Raw genomic sequence first — 18863 nt, 5'->3', positions numbered from 1 at the left:
TTTTCTTTTAAAAACCATAAATTGCATAATTTACTCCATGTTTTCAGAAATAGCAATACCTAATTAGTTTTAAGTGACACTGTGGTGATCTTCACCTAAATCTTAATCCTAGCTAAGTTTGTTGTGTGCTTTAATCTACGTTTTTTTTTAGTTAACCAATATAAAATGTTACCATTATCTCACAGTGTATAATGGAAAATATGTGATTTCTCATAGGTGCCTCAGACAGGCAGTTTAATGAATTATTTTGGGTTTACTTTTTATTAATACATATGTTTTCCTTTGTCCACAGTCTCTCGACGGTTTTGCGCTGTCGGTGGCAGCGGATGGAAGGTTTCTGTACATATCCGAAACTGTTTCTATATATTTAGGGCTCTCACAAGTAAGTACACCATCAATTTCTTTATGTACTTTCTATCCGATTATGCTGTCTTCGTCCACGACTATTCAACTTTTTCACAAATCCCGTGGGAACTGTTTACTTTTCTGGGATAAAAAGCCTGTGTTACTTCACGTGCTTTCAAATAACTTTATTATCAAAATTAAGCTTAATTTGCTATACTCCGCGAAAAGCAGGAGAATCTGTGTGGTGTAATTTATAATTTCTTCAATCTGTTTAATGAATAATTGTTAAGTTAACAATTTAACAATTATTCATTGTAAAGTCAACATCTCCTGATGATGCTCCGGTTTCGGAGCGAAACGTGCGTAGAGGGTATATTGCCGAAGATCTGTTTGGTGTGGGGTATAAGGATTGAAGAAATTATAAATTACACCACACAGATTCTCCTGCTTTTCGCGGAGTATAGCAAATTAAGCTTAATTTTGATAATATATCATGGATTTCCGCAAAGTAACGCCTGCTTCTATCCAATAAATAACTTTATGCCAAAAATCTAGACAATTGGTTGCTCAGTTAGAGCGTAAAGTCGGGACAAACTAATTTTTGCATTCATAATATTAGTATGGAAAAGTATGGATAAAGGCGCGGCATGCATGCTAATTCGAATACCTGTTTGCATGTTTATTTTCATGACTGACTATTACCTACTACATGGGTACCTAATACCTATTATTAATTCAATGAAAATTCATAGATATAATTAATCAACCAAGCGAGCTTATGAATGACATTGCGCTGTGCAGAAAATGTACTGCATTTAACTTGGCATTCAAATGAATGCGCTGCATAACTATCTTTTGACGACCCCTCTTGCGCAGTGGTGCGTTCTATGGGAGTTCCCAAGTTCGATCCCCGGCAGGAGCAATTTGAGAATTCATAATTTCTGAATCTTCTGGGGTGTTGTCCGGTGGGAGGCTTTGGTTGTGGCTAGTTACAACCTTACCGACAAATAGTAATAAATAAGTAATAAATAATAATAAATAAATATACTACGACAATACACACATCACCATCTAGCCCCAAAGTAAGCGTAGCTTGTGTTATGAGTACTAAGATAGCTGTTGAATATCTTTATGAATATAATACATATAAATACTTATAATATACAGATAAATACCCAGACACTGAAAAACAATCATGTTCATCACACAAACATTTTCCAGTTGTGGGAATCGAACCCACGGCCTTGGACTCAGAAAGCAGGGTCGCTGCCCACTGCACCAGTCGGCCGTCGAATCGAAATGTAGAACGATTTTATGTAAAAACCGATAAGAGGTATGGGTTTAATATATCTGCCATACTCCTAACAGGTTTGGGCTGCATCATCGGTTCCCACACGACATCGTACCGGAACGCTAAATCGCTTGGCGGCACGTCGAAAATTCAGAAATTTAAATTCCCTAATTGCCCCCGCCGGGATCGAAGCCGGGACCTCCCACTTAAAATAGCACTCACCATTGCGCTAGAGGGGTCTAAAAATAAGTTTATATAACCTTTAATATTAAGTATTTTTCTATTAGCTTACGTGTTATATAAGCTTTGCACTTATTATCCGAAATATTACCCACAAGCGTTACGTCGTACTAATATAAATTGAAAGTTAGTAGGGATGGATGGACGGATGTTTTTTACTCTTTCACACAAAAACTACTGAACCGATTTGACTGAATTTAGGAATGGATATAGATTACACCCTGGATTAACACATAGGCTGCTTTTTATCCCGGGAAAATTTACGGTTCCCGCCGGATTCATGAAAAAACAAAAAACCAAGAAGCCGCGAATAACAGCTGGTTTTAAATAAAGTTGGAAGAGACACAAAAGCTTTAAGCAGTACCTTATGTACTAACGCCCGGTAACTACAACGTAACCAACCCACGTATACACACGTGAGTTTTATCGTAGATCGGTGTACGCTCACGATAGCATCGCGCCGCGTCTCCGCTCTGCTGTGAAACTATGAATGAAGTCTATTTTATAACTTTCATACTTTTATTGCGACCATATCTTTTGTGACGTAGCTAAATACAAATAACTAGATTAAAAAAAACACGCAATGGGTTGTAATATATCTAGTACATAATATACTAGATATTATATATAGCAGCTATGCCTGACGACAGAATTTTAAATGACTTAGTTTTCGAATAACATTTTTCCTTTTTTTTATTTTTACTCGATTCCTAATTGGGCTTTCTGAAAAAATCTGACTGTAAGTTCCAGAGATAAGGGCTTTCAAGCAAACTGTTCAGCTGAACATTGATTTATTTTGACATAAGTTTAAATGAACAGCTCCTAAATTAAAAACTATGTTAATTCTGACATTTTAAAACTGTTATTCAGAATTCAAATCAAATTTATAATAATCAGTCTAAACAAAATCTTAAGATGGTAGATTAAGTTTACTAGTGCTATTCTTATTTTTTACATTGGAATTCGGTCTGCCATCTAATTATTGGTTAGTAAATCAATGACTGCGTAGATAAGAAACAAAGTGTCATAGAGAAACCCTCAGATCTTCAGCGATAACAAAATATTACACTTTTCTTAAAGAGTTTATAACAAAATTTCAAAATCAAGCTTTTTAAGAAAAACATTAGTTGGAAAAAAATGGGAAATTTACATCCAGATGAAATTAAACATTACTAAATTAAAGGAAAGGAGGAAAAGATCTGAAAACTGAGAAACAGTTGATTCAAAATGGCTGGAGGGTGGTGTGAGGGAGACAACGAACGGGGGGGAAAGAGAAATGAGATATGCTAGTCACGTCCCGGGTAAGGCGCGCGCGTGCTCTTCATCCTAATTCTGAAGCCAACTCACACACCCCTAAACACTCACACAAACAAAGTACCAACACCTAACATATGGACATTAGGCTGTGTCGGTGTGAGTAGACATAAAATACATAAACTTCCTGGTAAATAAGCAGACACAACTTTCTTATAGCCTCCTTATAAGCCCTGCTCCTGTTATATTAAATTCTGCCGCCATTTTTTTTCGGGGGATTTAAGGAACCCTAAAGACTGATGATAACGCCGACAATAGGAAATCCGAAGTCGTATTTTCTATGGATAGCTAAACGTGAAAATGGATATTTTATTTTTTGTTTTGACATGCTTTCGACCCTTCGTTTGGAAATTATTTACGTGCTGGTTCACGTAGGTCCATTATTGTGAGTTACGAGCGTCTACTCTACGAGATATGGACTTGGATTGTTCTAGATGTAGCTCAATTTATTTAAGTCTTAGTTAGCCTTTATCACCTACTACTACTTTAGCCACGATTTATCTCATACATAGTATTTTTAATATACCTAGAACTATTACTATCTCCACATTATCCCACATTATTCTTAGCTGCTGAAAACATAGCTGAAAACTCAACTAATTCAATCACATTAATATCAAGGAAATAGTTTCGTTTAGTGTGCACTATTCTGAGCTAGTTTTGTAAAGTTTAAATAAGTGTATTTCGGTTATAAGTTCTAAAAGTACAAAAACAAGACAAAATTATAATTGCGTATAATTTTTTTTTATTATAATCTACACTGCTGTTTTCATTATCACCATTACCTCAACCGATAGACGTTCACTGCTGGACATAGGTCAATTGTGGAGTTTGTGGATTCTGGATAGCTTGTTTTCAGTGACTCTCAGAGACTCGTTTGATGTCTTTTTTTCACCTCTATGGGGGACGATTAATGCTGCGTTTATCCCCATCTCTAAAGCAAGCACTTCATTTAATCTACATTACAGCTTAGATACTCATTTCATACTAAATGCACAGTGGTTAAATACTACTTCAAACAGTTTACTCGGGTGATTTCGAAAAAGGTGGTCAATCTTCAGAGAGCTTTTCCAAATAACTATTCTCTATACTTCACTCTATTCCTTCACTCTCATAGTCGATTGGGACGACCGCTCCAACAGGAGCGTAAACGACATCAGGCGCAGGACCGCTTTACGTGTCTTTCAAGGCTCTCTAGCCACCAACTTAAAACTAAATATGAATATACTACGACAATACACACATCGCCATCTAGCCCCAAAGTAAGCGTAGCTTGTTTTATGGGTACTGATATGCCTGTTGAATATTTTTATGAATTATATACATAAATACTTAGAAAATACATATAAACACCCAGACACAGAAAAACATTCATGCTCATCACACAAACATTATCCGGTAATGGGAATCGAACCCACGGCCTTGGGCTCAGAAAGCAGGGTCGCTGCAAACTGCGCCAATCGGCTGTCAAACTCAAACTCAGGGTTGGTTCTTAAAATATACCATCACCTCCCAGTAATGGTAATAAATTATATATTTATATGATATTTATTTTATTTTATTTATTTTTTTTTTATTTTTTTTTTTTTATTTTTTTTTTATTTTTTTTTTTATTTATATGACTGCTTCATAAGTGCCTATAATAGGTCTACATTAATTCGAATTTGAATTTGAATTTCTTGATAGCAAATCTCGAGAGTCGATCATGCTAACCACAAGGCAGTTTTTGATGAGTAAGTATTAGGTAGGTAACAGAATTAACATTCCATATAATACCGACAGTGACAATGTGTCGTATCACAAAACAACAATCAGAAGTCAACATGAACAGCAGCCACTAAACATATTCAGCATCAAATCACCTGTCAACAGCATCAAATTTGTGAGCGCTCAATCGTTGAATCGGTAAACGCCATAAAATGCTTAGGATCTTTCCCAGAAACGACCACCGTAACGTCACCATTGTTCGCGCAATTCACATGCACGGCAGCACTGCGGATACACGACCACTGAATGCCTAATAGGATCTCACAATTATATTTGATAAATTTATTTAAAGAAAACATTAGCATACGCCGTGAAAGAAGCAAGAAAGTTAGATAGCAACAAGTTTCCAATCGATGGTCAATGGCAATCAAGATAATTTCTAAATTCTGTGGCTACAGGTGCTTTACCACTGTTGATTTTTGTTCCTGTGGGAGAAGGGAACCTTACATAAGTGCAAGCTGATTCTTTAAAAGTAGATGTTTATACCAATATTATTATAAGTAATATTAAACGTTATTTTAAGTTCCCATTTTTGTTGTTACAAACAATTTTATCTTCAAGGGAATCATGCTCATTTAATTTCACTTTAACAGTCGGCTTTCCAGCATCTGAGGCTGTTTGCACGGGTTCTAGTTTACTTGCTTCATTGTCTTTTTTGATGCCACCTGCTATGCGATGTATGATAACGGTAGGTTCATTCATAACGATGACCGTACGTGAGGTGTCTTCATTTGACTACAATAGCTGATCTTAAGTAATTTCAACTTTAGTTTGTTGGCATAAGGTACATTTTAGATCGATATTAGACCGGTGGTAGTAAGTAGGTACTTTAAAAACATGAAATATTATAGCAACGGAAGTTTAATTTTAAGTTTAGATTAATTTCAGTTACGTATAACTCCTTCAGAGTTCACATTTAGATTTATTATATAGAAAGACACTTTTTTGCACTCAAATTCATTACAAACAATACAAATTACAATTTAATAAATTTACACAAACATTGGTAAACAAAGGCGATCTTATTGCTGAAGAAATCTTTTCCTGAGCTTTGTGTCATATTTTTTTTTCCGTGATGCTATGAGTTTATGAGAATTCTAAGAGATGGCGCTGATTTTGTTGTTGGTCTCCATCATCATCCTATTATCGGTCCATTATGAAGCACGAGTCTCCTCTCAGAATGGCTCAGGGTTTAGGGTTAGTGCGGATTGGTGGACACATCTTTGAGAACATTATGAAGAACTCTTGGACAGGGATGACAGGTTTCCTCATGATATTCTCCGTCACCGTTAAAGCATTAAGTTAAAGCTATTTAATTCTTAAAACGGACATAACTTATAAAAGTTATAGGTGCGTGCCGTGGTTCAAAATCAGCGAAAGAACCCGAAAGTGAAGATTAGTCTTGAAGTCAAAACTATAGTTAACAGGACAAGTTTTTATATGTTGATCTAAACATCATTGAAAAGTGAAATAAACGATATGTTTCGTGGATCATCTAGACATCCAAGATATAAGAAATTTGACAGTCCTTTTTTGTCAACAGGTAGAAATGACTGGCAGTAGTATATTTGACTACGTCCACCAGGCAGATCACGCGGAGATAGCGGAGCAACTGGGGCTGTCTTTAGCTGGCAGGTCTGGAGGTACAGGGCTCAACAGTCCAGCTTCGGGCAGCGAAGAGGGCAGTCAGCATGGGACGAATAATCCTGACGGTATGTACCTAATGTTTACAAGCTGCCTACTTTCCCTTCTTAGTAGTTTTCAAGAGTTCTTGATTGCTAAGCAAAACTCATTTGTGTTTCGGAATCTGAGGCTCACGAAAAATAAATTACAAGAAATCAATTCCGATTGCACTCTTGCGCACTCTTGGCATTATCCCGTTCTCTTGCTGTAAGTCCTATCTACAAAAGTTGCCTGTAAGAGATTGTTTGCAGCAATAAGGCCGCCTTCTATTTCTTTTCCTGTAGGTTATACGTGCAATAAAGTTTTTCTTCTTCTTCTTCTTCCGATATTTTTCTATTCAACTCACTTTTTCTTCTTCAACATCATCATTGTATTTATAGTTTCTAAATGCTCGCCTCGCTGCGGTGGTTTCGAAGACGTTTTAGATTTTATTAAGTTTTACATTATATAGTTAGTTTAGGTTATATTTATAAAACATATTTAAACTAAACTTGAAATAAATATAGCTAAAACATAATATCTTACTTATATATATGTTGTACCACCTACCAATTACCTGTAGCTTTTTCTCGTATGCCTTCGGTTGCCTGAAAGTGATCGCTATTTAGCGATAGGGAAGCCAAATTGTACCTTTTACCTTAAAGCTCTATTGTATTTGTATATCTGTGAATTTTCTGTGGTGTAATAGAATGTTCTATAATACTATTAATAAAAAAGTATTCATTCATTCATTAATAAAAGTAGGGATAGTGATGATGATAAATAACATAAATAAATAAATAAAAGCCATTTATTCTACTACCAATAAATAAAGCTACCAAAAAAATAAATAAATACATATTACATTCATTCACATAATTAAACAACATAACATAATTAAATTTATACATATTTTAACAAATTACATATTTTATTTCATTACATTTATTTAATAGCTACTCTTCAATTCTTATTTGTTTTGTTGTGTTGTGTTAGAAGTCGCCTCTCTGGCGTAGGCCTCCCCCAACTCTCTCCATTCCCTTCTTTCCTTAGCGTTTCTCATCCACAAAGGTCCACATACTCGAGTAAAAACGTCCGCCCAGCGTTTCCTTTGTCTTCCTCTTCTCCTTTTCTTATTCCGTGGCAGCCACTCTGTCAATATATTCGTCCATGAAATGGTATTTGCTCTGCAAACATGACCTGCCCATTTCCATTTTAGCAATATAACTTGCCTCAGGGCGTCGCTAACACCCGTTCTTTTCCTGAGTTTTTGGTTATTTAGCCTGTCTGACAACTTTACCCCCAGCATGGAAAGGAGCATTCCTTTCCATTTTCTTTTGGCATACCGCAATTTTCTCCTCATCCGCTTTTCTAAGTGTCCATGTTTGGCATCCATAAATTAAGCATGGGAGAATTGCGACATCGTATAACCTGGCTTTTATGCTGATATCTTTGTTCTTCATTACCTCCTTCAAACTCCAGTGATGATGAAGAAGGTAAAATAATGTCTTTGCAAGAAAATTATAATATCTTACAGCCGAATAATTAAAGAGGTCTGAACTGTAGGAAAAAGTGTATGGCTACCTATTATTTTGAAACTAATTCTCTAATAACTATAAATAATTAATCTATTAACTATTATTTTGCCTTAGGATGACAGTAAGAGATCTCTATAGAGATAAGCGTTCCTTTGTGCGTGCGTTTGATAAGACGGCCGGTTGGCGCAGTGGGCAGTGGCCCTGCTTTCTGAGTTGAAGGCCGTGGGTTCGACTCCCACAGCCGATTGGATAATTTTTGTGTGATGAACCTGAATGTTAATCAGTGGCTGGGTGTTTATATGTATATTACAAGTATTTATGTATCATAAAAATATCCATCAGTTATCAAAGTACCCATAACACAAGCTACGCTTAGTTTGGGACTAGGTGGCGATTTGTGTATTGTCGTAGTACATTCATTAGTATATTTATTTATTTGTTTGTTTATTTCATATATTTTATCTTTTTAATCACAATTTCTGGTACATACATAATAAATTAATAAACTAAGCAAATTTATTTACGGGGCTAATGGAGGTTTGATTTAATCCGATAGTAAAATATATATAATGTTGAATTTCCGAATAATTGAATTCTTGTAAAAAATATCTAAGGTTTCCTGGGTCCGTCCGAATGACTTGTAGCACCATTTCTAGCAGAAATCTCAGTTACGGATTTTAAGCAAACAATGAGAAATCACTTTAGTTTTTCTCAAAACAGGTATTCGGTTTGTTTTATAAAATGTAGATTCGTTTATTCTTAATAAGAAACGTTTATAAATAGATTCTTTAAAAACACAAGCAAAAAGCCACAGTTCTGACTAAATCTTTGACATTACATACCTAAACTAGGAGTCAAACGACTATTTTTATACTCTCTATTGTTTTTGTCTGTTATGTCAAAATTAGATAAGAAAGAATAGAATTTAAGGGCCATACAAATTAACGTGGAATAAAGTCGGAAAAGTTACTCAATGTTTTGTTATACTTCAACTGAGAGAACGGAGACCTTTCAAATAACAGAGTGTGGCAAAACACTGAATTACGACATTATTGCACTTTTATTTTGGAAACCCTAAAAATATACCACACCACAAACTAGAAAAACAGAAACATATTAAACTTTTTCGCTCTATATTAGCTTCACTTGTATGTTTGTGACCGAAATCTTAGGGCGCGATTTTGACCAGACGGCCAGATTTCAGTCAAATTAGAAAAAATAATAAGAAAAAATAAATGTTTTATTAAAAAAAAAGCTTTTTAAGATATTATCGAAATGATAATCCTTTTTCTCATATCTGCCAATGAAATATTTATAACTATTGACACTATGCACCCATGCTTTTTTTTCTTTTTTTTTAATAAAACGTTTTTTCAACTCCTAATATAAATGAATGATATTTATTTAAATTTGTTAGAATTTTTACAGTATTCTTAATTCCAATTTATTACAATTTATTTTCTATTTTTTTAGTTCGCTATTCTATATGCGTGATTTTTAGTTTTTTTAATTTGTTTTTTATTTAGATGATTATCTGAGGATCTGTCCTCTTTAATGCGATCAATTACGCGGTTTATGAATAGAAATAAACATCAACATTTGTTTAGATTCGACATAGATTATTTCTTTAGCGATGTTATGTACACCATGTATATAACTTCGCTAAAGAAATAATTGCTGGACGGGTGGTTTCAGATGGTACTGAAACCCAAATTGGTTTGGCCTCGCAATCAAGACCTCTTGATTGCGAGGCGAGAATTCACGCTGTTAAAGCTGCATTTTGAATTTACAATACCATTTGTTAGTTAACAAGCGGATGCGATTCAAATCCGCAAATTATCCGGAGTTAGGAATCCAGTATATAATACGAACGTAATTGTAGTTTAGATTTCATTCAACAATGGATTGGGTATCGATGTTTAAGGCACGTATATCGATACAACTAGGTATGAGTCGCGTCAGATAAAAAGAGCGTATACTGTGTTTAGGATGATTTTGACAATAAATGCCGCAGCCATAAAAAGTTAGAGTTAGTTCAGCATGAACTTGAGAAAATTTATTATATAACCCAATACATAAGTCAAAGTCAAAGTCAAAAATATCTTTATTCAAGTAGGCCCATAGGTGGCACTTTTGATGCGTACATATAACCGAGTGTCTCCTGTGAACCTTTGTGTCATATTTTGTTTTCCGTGTTTCTATGCGTTTATAGGAATCCTAAGAGATGGCGGATGGATGGATAGAAAGCTTTTGTCCTTAATAAATAAACACAGTAATATTTTCTTCATCTTAAGCGTATTACCGCCCAACTTATGGGCACAGATTATCTCAGTCTTCAGAGGGGAGGAGTTTTAGGTTCTAAAACCGCCACGTTTTTCTAATGCGGGATGGTGAGTGAGCTACAAGCTAAAATCTAACGCCTATGAATGGCATCGGGGTGACATTTCATGATAGGCTTGTGTTTAAGATTGTCATCATAGGAGTAAATAGAATATATTCATAGGTTTAAATGGCTTAGGCGCACGTGTTTGCCGCTAGGGCGATAACTAACCACGGCCGAAGCATCCCACCAGATCCTAGATATTATAAAGCACTAGATGTTTCATTAACGCCTTTTTTATTTTATTTTATTCCACTATAAGTTAGCCCTTGTCTGCTATCTCACCTGGTGGTAAGTGATGATGCAGTCTAAGATGGTAGCGGGCTAACCTGGTTAAGGAGTATGGTTGTCATACCCCTAATAGGTTTCTACGCGACATCGTACCGGAACACTAAATCGCTAAGCAGCACATCTTTGTCGGTAGGATGGTAACCAGACATGGCCAAAACCAACCCAACAGACGAGAAAAAATCAGAAATCATAAATATTCCGGGACCTCCTACTTAAATACACAGCGCTACTAATACTAATACACAATTAATTCTTACCTAGTTCTGAGTAGTTAGGTACCTACGTGCCAAAATTTTTATAAGTATGACACTTTTGATACGAACGAGCGATACAATTTCTCCATTGCATATGATTGTAATAAATAAAATTTAGTCCTAAGCACAGGGCGACTGACCGCGCTCTTTTTACGTGACTCGACCTTTATAATGTTTGTTATAGATCCGTTCATTCAAGCCAAAAATACAAGTGTATATATAGCCCATTGCTATTTGCATGTGCTTTATCTAAATTATATACAATTCGATTTACCACCCTGACCATCATCTTATTTAATTTATATATTTGCATCAGGTAACAAGGCCCATCATTATAAACATATAAAATGCGGTCGGTTTAAGTTTTAATTTTGAGACACTTTATTGCACGTATAACATACACGAAAAGAAACATTAAGGAGTATACAGTAAACAATGGAGACATGCAAAGGCGACCTTATTGCTGCAAGCAATCTCTTACAGGCAACCTTTGTAGAAAGGACTTTGAGTATGGGCATCCATCGCTTGTGGTGACGAGGCGCACCCAAATTAGAATTTAGCATCGAAAAAGTTAATAAAAGAGCGGTAATTTATAAAATAGAGCGGTAATACCGTTAGCCAATCTACTTAGCTGCATTTTCCAGCTAAAACGACTACTTACAAAAACGCGACCGACCTCACTGTCAAATTGAGAAAAAACTATACGGAATTCAATTAAAGTTCCCTCTTTTTGAAGGCTTATAGCTGAGAGCTGGTGGAGCATTTTGAGAAAGAGCTTGAAATAAGCTGTATGTAAGTTTCACTTTAGTAGATACGTAGCTACAAGTAAGTAATACCTACTTGAGTGGGTATAACCGTCAGGTCAGGTAAGTTGTGTTTCGAGTGGTGAATTAGTAATTTATCAGTACATTTAAGAATGGTAGGCGCGAAAACAAGAGCATTGAAAAGTTGATAGTGGTTGGAAATGTAGAAGGCAAACGTACTCGTCGCAGATCTCCAACCAGGTGGTAAGACGAACTAAGAGAAACCGGTGTCCGTACCTTCTACAATTTAGTAAAAATGGCCAAGGACAGGACCCGATAGAGAGACTCATATATCACAAGATTACATTCCTACTGTTGAGAGTTATGGAGATGTTGTAAGGTATGCAAAGACATCATAATTTCCTTGGTAAGGTCTAATATGTTGCGTTACTCCACTAGTAAGTTTATAGTACCTACCTATACTATCTCTCATTAGCATGCACTTTCAATAAATATGGTTAAAGCAGTTTCTGGCTTCAACAATTACGTCGTCTAAACAACTTATAATACAAGTCACAACTATTATATTTTATGTCACGATAGTCGGCTGTATAAACACCACATTTTTCAAGTTAATAAAATCAGCAAAAAAATCAAGACCCAATCAAGTAATAGTTACCTACTTGATTGGGTGGACTAAGTAGTCCATACTACGGTTAGGTAGAGTTTTCAAACTTGAAACTTGTATCAAGCACGTCCTCAAAGCTCCCCACCCGCTCTCGGAGTATAATGCGCCTTTTTGAAGCTGTAAACTTTACTGGTCTCGAAGCTCATTCAATGGTCCAGCTATAATGGTAATAAATTGTGCACCAAATTGAAATTAGATTAGGGAAACGTCACGGTGTGTTGCCACCTTATGAAACGGTCAATGGGGAGTCAGCGTCGACCTTTATACTTTTGATTAATATTATATTTATGTCGTTATGGGAATTAATCGAATGTTTATTGGATTTAGGACACGTTGTCGCGCTGTAAAAATGAAGTTAGAGAAATGTGATTATATATTTTGAAGCGGTGATAGCCCAGTTGGTAGGACTTCGGCTTTGCTTTCAGGGACCGAGTTCGAATCCCAGAACACACCTTTAACTTTCCTAAGTTATGTGCGCTTTAAGCAAATATATTAGCACTTGCTTCGACGGTGAAGAAAAACATTGTGAGAAAACCTGCGTGCCTGTAAGTTCTCCATAATGTTCTCAAAGGTGTGTGGTGTCCACCAATTCGCAATGGGCCAGCGTGGTGGACTACGGCCTTAGCCCCATCCTATTGTGGGAGGAGACCCGAGCTCCGTAGTGGCACCCATGACTTCACCCGTGTTTCTTTCGGGTTTTTTTATATTTCCACTGGAACCGTTGGTTTTCGTGAGCTTTGAAGTAGTTACTTTGTCACTCTATTATCTATAAAACTTGTCTATGCAAATAAATGAAGGACACACCAATAAAAACACTTTCGCATTTATTAAATGACTCGCTGTCACTCGCGACTTCGTCCGCGTATAAGTCAACCTTAAAAGATAGACATATGCTGTCGCGGTCTTTTTATAGAACTTTTGAAGATAAACAACTTTGTGATACATTATTTTATCGACACATTAACCGTTTACGCAGCGCATGCGGAAGCTCTCAAAAGGAAAATAAACCCCTGATTTTTAATCATTCCTCGTTGGTGCTCAGTGGCGTGCACAGGGTCTTTGGCCAGGGTATAAAGCAGGTACATGGCATACAATTGAAAAATCCCTTCCAATACGAGTTATATAAAATAATTTAGGTAGGCAGTGCTTTTGTGCAAATATGAAGTGCACGCCACTGTTGGTGCTATACTCCTATTGGTCTTCCCAGGGTAATAAATATTATATAGCCTATAGCTTTCTTCGATAAATGGGCTATCCAACATTGAAAGTAGTTTTACAATCGGACCAGTATTTCCTGTGATCATCGCGTTCAAGTTAACAAACTCTTCAGCATTATACATTAATATATACATATATATTATTATTGCACTACAAGTTAGCCCTGGACTGCAATCTCACCTAGTGGTAAGTAATGATGCAGTAAAAGATGATAGCGGGCTAACCTGTAAGGGAGTTAGCAGTTATATTTAACCCACACACCTAATAGGTTTCTACGCGACATCATAGTACCGGAACGCTAAATCGCTTAGCGGCACGTCTATGTCGTTGGGTGGTAACTAGCCTCGGCCGAAGCCTCCCACCAGACAAATAACAATATGATAAAATATGATTAGGATCGCTTACCACCAGTTTCGATTATACTCGTAGTGACGGGGTTTACTTGTAGAGGAGTAACAAAAAGAAATCTCATCTCGTACAGATATTTAAGCAGAGATCTGTATCTTTTTTAGATCAGCACATGTTTCTTTATCTCTTCTAGATCTTTCTACATAAACACGTACCTTTGTTGACAGTCTGTTATTCGTTGTGACAAAATTACAACGTAGTTCATGAGAATGCTAAGAGATGGCACTGAAATATTTGTTTAAAAAAAAAATTCTTACAGCAGCATGTCCATTTATTATTTTATTTATATCGATCACTACCGTAACTTTAAACCGATTTCTCTCTGAAATTGAAATTTTCTCACCGTTCCCAACACCTAGCAGAATAGGTAAGCTTAATTAAAAGTGAAGGTAGGCAAAAAAAATATTATAATTTCTCTAAATGCCATCATACGGTCCGCTGCACACGGAATACTTAATTTACTATCTACGAAAAGTAAGTACGTAAATAACAATGTACATTTCGTTACAAAAAACTTTAATCAGTATTTTACGCATCTGTAATAGTCATTTTGTATTTGTTTCAATAGGAATAGTTTTATTTTGTAATACTGTGTGACAAAAAAATTGAATTAGTCCACCTTTTTTTGTGCGATCGAAAGTACCGCGAATTTCACTGGAATCGCTCAATTACATTTCTCGGTTTGTAACGCAATTTTGTACAGTAACTTAGGTCTCGGTTACACCTGTAGGAGTGTAACTCTCAGTAGCTATCAATCGAGGAAGTCGTTTTCGAATATGGAATACCTGAACGTCGGAGTAAAATGGATCTTATTTGCATTGCATTAAATCTCAAGTTCTTTAGCTCAGGCTTTCGACAGCAATTTTGTAAAACCAAAATCAGAAGTCCAGGATTTGAGACTCTCAAACGAGTGGCATTAAGTTCATTTTACTTTGACGATACAGAGTTTAATACTCGGTCCCACACGACTAACATCGAGATAACTCCTTGGGCTAGTAATCTTGTCGGTATATATGCTATCTCTTCAACGGGTCCTTTCTGACACTGAAGAAAACTGTTTCCCTCCGTTTATCCAACCGCGGTTGAAAATCTGTCTTGAAGTTGCCACTCGAGAAAGCTTCATATCACGAATATTGTTTCCTAAAGCGTGATAGCCTAGTAGTTAGGTCTACTGCTTCGCTTTCGGGGGGCCGAGTTAAAATCCCAGCCCGCAGCTCTGACTTTTCTAAGTTTAAAATATTACTTGCTCCAACGGTAAAGGAAAACGTCGCGAGGAAGCCTGCATGCCTAAGAGTTCTCCATAATGTTCTCAAAGGCGGGTAAAGTCCTCCAATAAGCACAAGTTGACTAAGGTGGACTACGGCCTAAACCGTAACCTTTTTCAGATTGGGAGGAGACCTATGCCCTGTAGTCAATTGAGTGCACGACCAGGGTAGGCATAAATCCAGAAGATGGTGTAAAGTAGTAAAATCCTCTCACTCGTTACAAGTTATAATAGGTTGGGGAAAGTCTTTTCGCATTATAGTATGTATGAACTTGTAATAAAATCTCTTTGTCTATACTATTTGTATCTGGCTGGTTTTGGTATCATTTAAAGTTTAAATTTTAAAGAAGATAATTCCAAATTCAATTTAGGAAAATGTGTAATTTTTATTTGTTTTTCGTACTGTGAAGATGAGTGAATCTAATGAAGAAATTCAATACATTTTAAAATGTTACTACAAAAAAGGTAAAAATGCAACGCAAGCCGCGAAAAAAATTTCCGATGTTTATGGACCTAGTGCAGCGTCTGTGAGAGTAGCACAAATTTGGTTTAAGCGTTTTCAATCCGGAAATTTTGATGTCAAAGATGCACCTCGCTCTGTTCGCCCTATTACGGATAAAATGGATGCCATTTTTGAAAAAGTGGAGCAAAATCAGCATATCAGTAGTTACAACGTTGCTGAAGAACTTGGAATTGACCACGAAAAAGTTTTGGCGCATTTAAAAGAAACTGGGTACGCAGAAAAGCTGGATATTTGGCTCTAGTTAAATGTAAATAAAACTATACAAAAGTTTTGAATTTTCTTAAAAAATGCGAAGAAACTTTTTCCCCAACCTAATATGAAAAATTTAGGGTAGGTCGTGCTTTTGTACATGTATGAAGTGCACGCCACTACTTGTATTGGGCCGGTAATAGGTTGATATGATGATTGTTTAATCTTGTGGCGAGGTTAGGATTCGACAGTTCAAGAAGCAAAATGCAGATGGAAACGCACCAACGTGGACTCGCCTTGACTTGCCATTAAGACGCTTTGACAAATGACAATACCACCTAACTGGTTTTAGATCACAGTTAATACTCATGGTGTCGTAACTAATTTAACTGTCGCATTTTTTATAAACGAAATTCGCGCTTCACTACATTAATGTAATTATTTTTAAATAGCAATTCGAATAAACGTAGCGACAATTTTGAGTTTAATTGAAAGAAGTATCTTTCCGCAACAAAACATCCCAGAATCCCAAAGTAGTCTGTGATGTTTTACATCACATGAATAAAAATACGTGATGTTTTAGATGACGTATTTTAATTCATATTAAAAAGCAAACAGAAAACAAAAAGAAAGCAGTGATGGCCTTGTGGTTAGACCTTCGGATTCACTTTCAGCGGCCCGAGTTCGAATCCCAGCACGCAACTCAAATTTTTGTAAGTATAAGCAATAAAAATATTGCTTCAACAGTGAAGGAAAACATCGGGAGGAAACCTGCATGCCTGAGAGTTCTCGATGATGTTCCTAACGGCGTGTAAGTCCACCAATCCGCACTTGACGACTGCGTGGTGGACTAGACCCTAATCCTTTCTCATTTTGGGAGGAGACCCCTGCCCTGTAAGGCGGTCGATATTATGATCAAAATTGATGCTAGCTTCATTCTCCCTTCCAATAGAAAGCCGGTGCCCAGATGTTGGACATGAATAAACTAATCATGATGATAAACCGGCGGGATTTTTAGCCGAATCTCTCTGGCTATTGCTGTTTTGCCAAAACAGCCACGTTGCTGAAATCGGTTAAAGTTTTGATAAAATCAAGTATGACAAAGTTCTTCCCCTTTAAAAATTGTAAAAAAAAAGTCCGCGACAGCATCTTCTCTCAGTCTATCTTTCAAGTTTGACTTATAAGCGGACGAAGTCGCCAGGGACCGCAAGGGATTCATATATTAGGGAAACTTACTGATAAAGAAATAATACTACGGCAATACACACATCGCCATCTAGCCCCAAAGTAAGCGTAGCTTGTGTTATGGGTACTAAGATGCCTAATGAATATTTTTATGAATTTTATACATAAATACTTAGAATATACATATAAACACCCAGACACTGAAAGACATTCATGCTCATCACACAAATATTTTCCAGTAGTGGGAATCGAAAAGTGGGGTCGCTGCAAACTGCACCAATCGGCCGTCAATAGAAGTAGGTACCTATGTTTATCTAGGTAGGGACAAATTAATTACACCCACGAAATAACCAAGCTTCCGAATTTTGACAATGCTTAGGAAAGGAATCAATTTCGACTTTAATGTGAAGAAAAAAATACGGAAAGAAATCAATCAAGGTGCACGGGTGACAGTCTCCAATTGTGTTTAGAATGGCGTGGTGAATGTAGCACAGGAGTGATGGACAGGTGATGTGCGTGGATAAAGTCGTATTGTGGCGTGATAGCCATAGAAGTGGCTCCTGGCGTAATAGGGACAAGTTGATTTTGGGCCAGTGCTTCTCAAATTTATTGGCCTGCGGAAGCCAAAAGGAAAAGATACAAACAGTCATTTACATCTTTCGTATTTATGCCGTCATATTAGTTAACCTATTGCGTGCCGTTCGACATAATTTTGAAGTCAGGACAAATCCTTTTTAGCGAATATGTCAGACAATTATTTGAGGTGTAAGTATTGTATCAAATGAAAGTTCAATTTGCAGATTCTAGATATCTAGTAGAGTTGTAGTTGAGCTTTTTCTGACATAGCTCGTCCGGGAAGTTAATCTACTTTCCCAAACTTTTATGGTACCTATTTACTGATTTAAGATCATCATCATCATCATTACACCCCATTACCGGCCAGGGTACCACGAAGGGGTTAAGGCCGTAGTCCACCACGCTGGCCATTGCGGATTGGTGGACTTCACACACCTGTAAGAACATTATGGAGTACGCGAGTATGCAAGTTTCTCACTATGTTTTCCTTCACCGCCGGAGATGTAACATTTTAATTGCTTAAAACGTTGTGAGGTGAAGTCCTCTTCCATGAAAGTGAAGTCGAAGTCCGACCGAGGACCTACCCATTTGCCTAATATTGCAATATAATGATTTATGAAAACAACAACTATTCAACCATTTATTGTCCAATGAATCCAAAGTCCAATGAAAGACTCAACAAATAGGTATCCCTACCATAAGCCTCTAACGTAAGTCTACTCCAGTTAACTATTAAACAATACCCTCGTAGGTATCATTGTGGGAACCTATCCTTCGAGTTAAAATTACACTCGATTTGTAACACTACGTAACAGAGTTGTTTTTACTAGTGATATAAAAATCACGAATATTTATAGACATGGCATTCTTTACCGATACAAAACTCTTTGCCTAATTTAGGTGGTAATAGCAAAAAACCTATTACAGTCAACGTTTAATACTTGGTGAATCATGATTTTCAAAATACGTTGAGGTTAGTCACTGACT

The 18863-nt window shown here is 36.5% G+C and overlaps 1 protein-coding gene across 1 annotated transcript in view; it reads left to right on the top strand.

The window, feature by feature from the left end:
• The window catches only part of LOC120633910 (protein trachealess), a 60820-nt gene that overhangs the window by 29150 nt on the left and 12807 nt on the right, over positions 1–18863 (top strand). Inside the window, exons 3-4 of the mRNA XM_039904309.1 lie at positions 293–382; positions 6501–6669. Of these exons, the coding sequence (XP_039760243.1) occupies positions 293–382; positions 6501–6669 (259 nt within the window). The remainder of the gene's footprint in view (positions 1–292; positions 383–6500; positions 6670–18863) is intronic.

Source organism: Pararge aegeria, chromosome 22 (genome assembly GCF_905163445.1).
Source record: "Pararge aegeria chromosome 22, ilParAegt1.1, whole genome shotgun sequence".
Classification (NCBI taxonomy): Eukaryota; Metazoa; Arthropoda; class Insecta; order Lepidoptera; family Nymphalidae; genus Pararge; species Pararge aegeria.
Note: the sequence above shows the minus strand (reverse complement) of the source record. Positions and strands in the feature narration are given on the sequence as shown.